Genomic DNA, 9,793 nt, shown 5'->3' on the forward strand with positions numbered 1-9,793 from the left:
TCACCCGGGGTTGTTTCTTTTTGTATCAGCACTGAAGAAAGGAATACAATCGTACTTGCTTGATTGTATAATCAGTGATAGTTTCTCCAATGTTTTGCTTCAGAAAAAGTCAATTTTACTTTTTTTTTTCTCGGATTGTTAAATATCAGTAAAGAACATGTACATTTGTTGTCACACCAATAGTTCTCATCTAATGGAAAGTACAAAATATGTATTACTTACTACTTACTAAAATTTAGATACTGAAATTTACCACTTGTTCGTTGAAATGATTATCGAAATATTGCCAAATTTCGAATAGGTACTTATCTTTTAAACTTTGTAGATAGAAAAGTAACAATAGGTTTGTTCCAACACAGAATTCAGAACCGTTCCTAACTTAATTCTAGATTTCGCAAATGCGCAGACGCAAATTAGACACGGTTCAGAATTCAGTTCTTTGTTGGAACGATTTTTAGATATTTTTAGAACCGAAACTACTAATCAGAAAAATGCAAATGTCATTCTTCATCATCATTTCATCATTTCTTCGAAATCGGACATTTTCAGCACTTTCCGAGCAAATAAACTGTAAGGTCTGTGACACAAAACATATAAAAGAGTCTGTGAAATAAACTAAGCACAATCTGTGTAATCTATGCTAAGCACGAAGTCGAGTTTAGATTATGATGAACGGTGGATCATAGACCTATTTTTCAGATTTTTCAGGTCTATGCGGTGGATAAACGTCATCACACCACCAGCAGCACCACCACGCATGCTCAGGATTAGAAATTCTTGTAAAATCCCAGAACTGTTTGAACCGTTCGTAACTCGTTCAAAAATCGTGTTGGAACAGCGAACGGAAAACTACTAACGGTTCTGAATTTGTGTAGGAGCGAAAATTGTAATGCGCAGACTCATTACGAATCCGAACCATCCCGAATTTTAGTTGGAACGAACCTAAAATGTCATTAAAAGGTTGTTTAGCCCAATCGTCCCCATTTAATCTCAGTAACTTCCCATTGAGCTGTGTCCATTCTTGATTAAACACCCTATATAAGTATAGTATCTGTTCATTAGGTGCAAAAATTATAATTATTACGCGTTTACCCCCATTTTACAATAAAACAGAAGTATTTTCTAATGTTAATTTGCATTATAGTCCAGTTGGTAGAGGTTCGGCGTGTGTCAAACCTTGATAACCCGGAAATAATTACACAGGTCTACTTTAAATGATGAGTACAATAACAGGCTAATTTGCTGACAAAGTATTTTATCAGGAAAAAAAGTTATTAACAATTTAATCGTGAAAAAAATTTTTTTTAGTAGTTTTCTTTAAATAACTCAGCGGGATGACTTTGTACGAAAAAATGCTTAGGACATGATTTTGTTCGTAATAAAAATAGCTACAAAATGGCGGTGGTCCGATTACGAAATTTGCAATAACAAAGCCGTGAGATTGAAAAAACGGTATAAAACGCCAATTTTTTTAAGTTGCTGTAAAAATGTCAATTATAAACAAAAAGTGATAAAACTTTCGAAAACTATAGTTCAATATATATACAATAATGACGCTAAAGCCGAAAATCAGGAGAGCAAAACTTTTTGTTCTATAAGGTGTTATACATTCATCGGCATCTGAAACTCGAAACTTTGCCAAATTTGTTCGAAGCTTTGCTGACACTTGAAATTTGGTACACACATAGTGTAAATATGCAGAAACCAAAAGCAATTTGCAAAATTCAAGTATCTTCATTTTTGCAGTTTTGGTAAGGTTTTATACGTCACCCTAGTTTTATACGTCACCGTTTTTTTAATTTTTGGACGTATATTTATGTATATTTATAAAATATTCCATTACGGTAGATTAGCCAGCATAATTACCTACAATTTAAAAAAATATATATTTTCATCGTTTAGATCCTAAGCTACTTAACATTTTGCGCCTGTTAGCCGTAGTCGTACATTATTCAACATATTAACATAAAACAAAATCGTACGTGTGGGGTAAACCTTTAACTTTTCATTTTCGAGCGCGAGCTCCGCTCTTCGGCGCTTGTATACTATTAGAAATATGCAACAGTAAATTTAAACAATTGTTTACTTAAAGTTAAAGGTTTACCCCACACGTACGATTTTGTTTTATGTTAATATGTTGAATAATGTACGACTACGGCTAACAGGCGCAAAATGTTAAGTAGCTTAGGATCTAAACGATGAAAATATATATTTTTTTAAATTGTAGGTAATTATGCTGGCTAATCTACCGTAATGGAATATTTTATAAATATACATAAATATACGTCCAAAAATTAAAAAAACGGTGACGTATAAAACTAGGGTGACGTATAAAACCTTACCAAAACTGCAAAAATGAAGATACTTGAATTTTGCAAATTGCTTTTGGTTTCTGCATATTTACACTATGTGTGTACCAAATTTCAAGTGTCAGCAAAGCTTCGAACAAATTTGGCAAAGTTTCGAGTTTCAGATGCCGATGAATGTATAACACCTTATAGAACAAAAAGTTTTGCTCTCCTGATTTTCGGCTTTAGCGTCATTATTGTATATATATTGAACTATAGTTTTCGAAAGTTTTATCACTTTTTGTTTATAATTGACATTTTTACAGCAACTTAAAAAAATTGGCGTTTTATACCGTTTTTTCAATCTCACGGCTTTGTTATTGCAAATTTCGTAATCGGACCACCGCCATTTTGTAGCTATTTTTATTACGAACAAAATCATGTCCTAAGCATTTTTTCGTACAAAGTCATCCCGCTGAGTTATTTAAAGAAAACTACTAAAAAAAATTTTTTTCACGATTAAATTGTTAATAACTTTTTTTCCTGATAAAATACTTTGTCAGCAAATTAGCCTGTTATTATACTCATCATTTAAAGTAGACCTATGTAGTTATTTCCGAGTTATCAAGAAAATGTCACCAACAGTAACTTTTCGGCCTCTGCCGACTGGAGTATTATGAAAAACAATATACCTAAAAGGGTTTATTTCATATTTATCGTTTTTTACCAGACGCCTATGTATTTGCGGATATTCAATACATCTAATAAAATGTCTCGCTTTATTTTAGATTGTTCCAATTCTAATAAAAAAAGTGTACCAGAACAAAGCAAATGAAAATTGGGTCGGGTTAGTTATTGCTAAGATAAAATAGATAAACTTAGAGATTCGTAGAATATGTAAACAGAATATTTTTTATTTCGTGGAATTGGAAACAACTTGGGAGATTCAGCTGCGGCCTGCATAACAATATTGTCAATCTTAAATCAACAAGAAAATGTATAATGTAGAACTTACAATGGGATTGGCAATTTCAATCTTTTTAGTATTTAAAAAAAGATCACTTAAGTATATTATTTACTACATAAAGGAACATAACCCCCAAATCCAAAGCCAAGTGGAAGGGGGCTACACTTGAAAAAAAAAAAAACGCGGACAGTGACAATATATGATTTTAGCATATTTTATTTATAACATTAGCCTTTATTAATAAATATTTATGATCCATTAAAAAAGTTTTATGTTATCGATTATATTGATTTAATTTTCTCGTATTGAATTTATCAATTAAATAAAATTACATACCTCTAGTTACAAAAACATAAAATCAATAGTTATAAAACATGTTCTGAAAATCAATTGAAACGTATTCTAATTAACAGTTATTATTAAAAACATTATAAATAACGTCTATACCATATTTCTATTACAGGTAGAAGTATGCAGTTCTCACAACACGGTAGGCTGGTACGTTGCTCTCTTCGGATATAAAAGCATTATCTTAGTAATGGGAGTTTTCATGGCTTGGAAAACCAGACACGTGAAAGTTCCAGCACTGAACGACTCCCAGTACATCGGCATCTGCGTATATAGTGCTGTGTTTAGTACCATTATAGTGATACTTTCCAGCTTCATTTCTAACTATTTCATACTAGCATACTTGGCAAAAACAGGTAGCATTTTAATTGCCACGACTATAACGCTCTTCCTTCTGTTTCTTCCAAAGCTGAAGGCTGTGCTTATGAAGATTGACTGCGAAGATCCTATAATGCAGAGCATGGGTCTTAAAATTGAAAGTAACACGAGAAGATTTATTTTTGATGACCCCAGAGAGCAAATCTGTAGATTGGAGATCCAAAACAAAGTCTACAGATGTGAGCTAGCAAGTTTGGATAAAGAAATATCGCGGTTGGAGGAACTTTTAGCCCATCCCTCAAGTTGTTCTGTGAAATCTAGCGTTAACGTAATCGACGTAACTGTAGATTCTCATTACTTAAGTGTCCCTACACCTATAATAGGTAGAGCTTCATGGCCAAGTACAGATTGTCAAATGAACAATTGTAGAAAAGGTTTTTTATCCGACAACAAATTAGACAGTCATAATTCTTTCGAGAAAACCAAACTTTTTGAAAGGTTAAAAAAGTTTTTTGGCAGCTTCAATTCCCTGCATAGCACTCCCCAGCAGCACGAAATTGACCAGGACTGCGATCTGTTTGAGATTCGTAAACATGATGGGATAAAACCTAGGTCGAGTCCAGAAATTTATAAACAAGTAGATCCATTTAGTAGCATGTCTAAAGCAAAGTCGGAGATGTACATTAAAGAAAATGAATTATTTAGTTAAGTAGAAAAAAGTATTTGATAAAGAGAAGTAGGTAATTAATTGTTTAATACACATATGTATTTAGGAAAGTAGACATTATAATAATGGTGAAATTTTAAAAAAGAAATATAAATATACGGAGTGTTTAAAAAATATTACCCATCCTTATCCTAAAAAAGAAATATTCTTTTATTACATATTTAAATGTCTACGTAACTATTACATCAAAGAATGACGAACATATTCTTTTACGTAATTCATTTGGCGAAGCCCTCCACACTTATTTTAATGGTACTTACAAAATGTGCGCTAATGTAAATACACTTCACATCAAAACGCATTACGTTTCTCGCAGTTGTTTTGACTACTTATTTTCATTTAGGTATTTGTTCTCCGAAATTTAAAACGAAAAAAAAAAGAATATTCATAACTACAATGTGTTAGGAATTATTTAAAATACCTACTCTTCTAATTTTCTTTTTATCTTGTTTTCATGTCCCATATTGTTTGCTATTCCATTAAATAACATGACTATTTTAATTTCCCAATTTCCACTCTAAGATATAAAGAACTCGAATTGTCACATTTTATTTTAAGTCAATTTGATAATAAAAATTTTGAAAATTGAGGTACCCTGATAAGAAAAATATACCAGTACATCGCAAAAATGTATAAACATAAGAATAAAAGCAAAGGAGAAAATAAATTAATATTTCTAATAATAATTGATGCATTCGACATTGATCCATCCTTGATCAATGTCATTTTAAATTTCTCTGAGCATTTCCTCAGTATCAAGGCAGAGATGTAGGGGTTGATGTTTCTAATCTCTATCTATATTGTAATAAAAATTAGTGGATTTTTCTATTGTCTATTGTTATTTCTATGTTTTTAAATTCTTATAATAAACTGACTCACTTCAAATTATCTGGGTAATTAGTCACAAAGATAATGCTGTGATTCAGAAAATTGTTCAGAAAAAAGAATTTAAGTGAAATTTGTTATTTAGCTGGCGCATCCTACAGCATCGTTCAAATTTCGGAGGAAATTGGAATTTCAATAAACAGAGTAGTAAACCTAAAACCTAAAACCAAAACAAAAATGTCAAATCAATTTAGAAATTGCATCTTCTCGATGCTGTGTTAATTTTCATGCGAAGTATGTTTCACAATCAATATTTCATTCAAATTATTAAAAATTAAAGGTCTTTTTTGAGAACACCTTGTTAATAGGTACCAAATGGTCCAACATCCCTATTTTCTCCTTTATATTTCGACGAACAAAAAAAGTGAAAAGGTATACATAAGTTTTAACTATCAATATCATGGATTAAGATCAGTTTTGAACTTACAATTAGTAAGATGTAGGAAACTTTTAAAATATTTAATCCTTATGTTTGCGAAAACAACTACCAGCAGAGAATTAATATATATTTTTTATCATACAGTATATTCAGATAGAACACCATCTTAGGCTTACAGAGATATAAGATTTGACTGACCTATCTCTATTAGTACGAGAAATATAAATAAAATAAATTTGCCTTAATGTGCTAGAGAGAAAAGTTGTTTTGCAAGCAAGTCTGCGTGATGTATTACATTTACGTTATATACTTTGACTACATCACCTTTGTTATTAGAGAGAGACATAGCAAACTTTACTGTGTTTTTGGTTGCTTCGTTAGATGAATTTTCATTAATTTGAAATAGAATGTCAAGTTGATAAAATTGATCATTTTCGGCTCTTGCTTCTTGTTTGTTTTTAATCGAGACGGGGAAAACGCTAAAGCCGCTCAAACTGCTCGGGAAATTTGTGCTGTATGTATATCGTGATGATGCGCTGAATTAACCAATGACCCCTGGATGGTTTGCGCTTTTAAAGAAGTTGATTTCAACTTTAAAGACATTAACCGTTCTGGACGCCCTGGTGAATTTGATGAAGAGCAATTGAATAGACTCCTTCACGAAAATCCAATATAATCAGCAAGGGAATTGGCTCAAGAGATGGAATGTGATCACAAAATAGTAAACCACCTGCATTCGATGGGAAAAGTTTGAAGACTCGACGCTTGGGTCCCACATGTTTTGAACGAAAATAATAAGAATCAATGCTCCGCAATTGACGCTAGTTTGCTCTGTCGTCATGAATCAACACGTGGTTATAAGGAACCTTTTCTTCATCGTATTGTCACTAGTGATGAAAAATGGTGTCTATACGTGAACTTGAAACAGATGAAATGGTTATACATCTAGACAATGTTATACATCTGGTGGGATTGAAAAGGGATTCTTTATTACGAACTCTTACCAAACAACCAACCGTCAACGCAGAACTCTATGGCCAACAACTAAGGTGACTCCACGCGGCTATTCAACAAAGGGACCTGATCGGCGACAGGACGTTCTTTTGCAACATGACAATGTGCTACCACATATCACCACCATTCAGAAGTTGAATTGGTAGGTACCATCTGACCTTTACTTCTTTGTCAAACTCCGTACGAGATGTTTATAACAACAACAGTGAGTTAAGAGCTTATTAGATTAGTTTTTCGAGTTAAAATCGGAGGATTTTTACAGAAGGGGTATCGAGAAACTTGTTAAACGTTGGGAAGTCATAAATAACGATTGAGAATACATCACTGATTAGCCTATTTATTATTATTTTACAGATAAACATAATTTGAAATAAAAAACCGACATTTCTCATTCCCCAACCCAATATCTACCTAAAATGTACAGGATGTGAAAAAAATGTAGTTTGGTGTTATTTCTTGGTACAGTCGAAGTAAGTTTGCAATGACGTTACAGTGCGAAATGATACAGTTGCCAGATTGTAATTTTTTTCAGTATAAAGGAAATTAATTGATTTAGAATTAGGCAACAGGATTACTGCAGTCAATATTTTCTAGAGTGCTTCAAGTGTTTTTATTTAAATGTAAGAAAATAACAGTAGAGAATATAAAACAATATGTTTTCAACATTTATTTGTTTACGTTTGGTGAATTATGAAAATAACAATATAATATTTTTAAGTATAGGTATTTATTTATCTGCAACTTTACCGTCGCTAGTGTCAACTAAAATGAATAATTTTAACTTAAGATCGATATTTTAGTAAGATTTCAACGAAGTCTTTATACATTTCATAAATAACATTCTAAATTATAGTCTTCAACATCAATCATCAACATCTAAGATTAGTTTTCACAAGTTTTTTTGCAGACTTTTAGATGCTTCATCTTTGTTATGTTTAGCCGTAACATGATTGACTGATATTGATATATTTGGATATAAAGTCTCTGCAACTCTCTGAAACAAAGAATATTAACAGACAATAAGATTCGCAATTTTATCAAACATAACCTAACAATTTTGACATAAAATTTAAATATTTAAAATACAGTTCATAGTGGATATAACAATTATAATTTACGTTTCCTACAGTGGTAAGTGGAAGAAATGACCTTCTGTTTGCTCGTTCCTAAACAATTAACAGTTAATTCATCAATTTGTTAAGTATCCCACCGTTTCTTGGGCGCGACTCGATAAAGGTTTAGGCAAGTTAATGCTTTTCGCTACACACCATTATAATTGAATACTTGTGAAAAGAATTTTTTATACGTTTTCAATCGATTTCAATACACAAAAATCACACGGAGCTGCTATCGAAAGTAACGAAATCGTCAAATGCTTGTCATTTGTCGGTAGATTAATTTTTATGATTCTCGTTCAATGGCTGGCCAACGTTATACAAAACAAGAATTTAGGTTTATTTTATCGACAGCACTTACTTACTAAATGTGAGGTCATTGCAAACATATCGTAAACCGACATTAGTATCACATTCAATTGTTTCTACCACATAGAAAAACACAAATTTAAAAATATTTTTTTGCACGATCAAGCTTTTTTAGTTCACTTACTATGTTTGTTTCTACGACAGTAGGATGCGCTTACTGGTTGCTAAGGCTAACAAAACGGTAAGTAATTCACTTACCGTTCTAGAACGGTAAGTGAATAACTGTCAAAATAGACATTTTCAACATCGCATTGATTTGGAATGAGTTTTCTAGAATTCAGTTTTAAATGTGGGTAATTGATATAAAAGAAAGATGTATTTTAAATCTATTTATTAATGTTGAAATTAAATGTACAGTTTGTACAATTGCTTACAGAAATTGGAGCAGTACATGTTTTTTCAATTTCTATTCTATTCTAGAACTGTCAATTTCGTCAATTAAGAAAGCCGTGACAACAATAAACATCAGTAGATTTCAAAAAACCTGCTTCGCAAATTTATTCAGAAACGTCATTTTTGACGTTACATAAAAAATTAAATACGTATATATAATTTCGTTTTCATTTATTGCGATCGTGCAAAAAATAGTATAAGCATCACGAACGTTAAGAGTTATACCGTTCTCAGACAAAATTGGAGGCTTCGCTTCGCTCAGCCTCCAAACATTGTCTTCGAACGGTAATTTACCCTTACCGTTCTTAATGCTTAATATATTATTAAAACATTTATTCTTAGGTACATATCTTTTTAAATCTCTAAAATTTATGAAGAAAATAGGATACTTATGGTGGACCACCCGATACATAATACATAAAAATATTTCCAATGGTAGGTATTTCAATATATCGTCATTAAAACACTAGTTACGGCTAGATATGGTAAATAGAGATATAAAAGGGAAATCAGGAATATATTTCTAAATGTACATACCTAAAATAGACCCAATTAAATGTAAAATATACATTTACGCTGACAAAAATAGTATTTTTTCTTTTGTGATAAATAATTATAGTCAAATATACAGAGCAAACTGGGAAAGTAATTAGTAGTTAAGAGAACATTACGATTACTATTAACTAATTTTAAAATAATTATAGTCTAGCATGCTATAAACCCTTGTAGATTATAATTATACGGGTGAAAAAGTATATGAATATGGGTTCTAAAAATAAATCATAAGGGAGCTTTAGACATTGAATGGTGGTGGTGATGATGTGTCTTTGTTTTATATTTTTAGAATTGCTTAGATGTGTATATGAATTTTTGTATAAAAATTACTGTCAACAAAATCTACTTCTTGAAGTATTGACGTAGTTATTTTCAATTTTAGACCTACGGGCGAGTGGCCAGGATTAATGGCTCATTTTTTTAACAGGCCACGTT

At 31.5% G+C, this 9,793-nt stretch overlaps 1 protein-coding gene across 1 annotated transcript in view; it reads left to right on the plus strand.

Moving 5' to 3' along the window:
- Positions 1 to 4,630, plus strand: part of LOC108904540 (gamma-aminobutyric acid type B receptor subunit 2-like) — an 81,285-nt gene extending 76,655 nt beyond the window's left edge. The window contains exon 8 of the mRNA XM_023455105.1: positions 3,719 to 4,630. Within this exon, the coding sequence (XP_023310873.1) occupies positions 3,719 to 4,630 (912 nt within the window). The remainder of the gene's footprint in view (positions 1 to 3,718) is intronic.
- The last annotated feature ends 5,163 nt before the right edge of the window (positions 4,631 to 9,793 follow it).

The sequence above is a fragment of the Anoplophora glabripennis genome, unplaced genomic scaffold (assembly GCF_000390285.2).
Source record: "Anoplophora glabripennis isolate ALB-LARVAE unplaced genomic scaffold, Agla_2.0 scaffold23, whole genome shotgun sequence".
NCBI lineage: Eukaryota > Metazoa > Arthropoda > Insecta > Coleoptera > Cerambycidae > Anoplophora > Anoplophora glabripennis.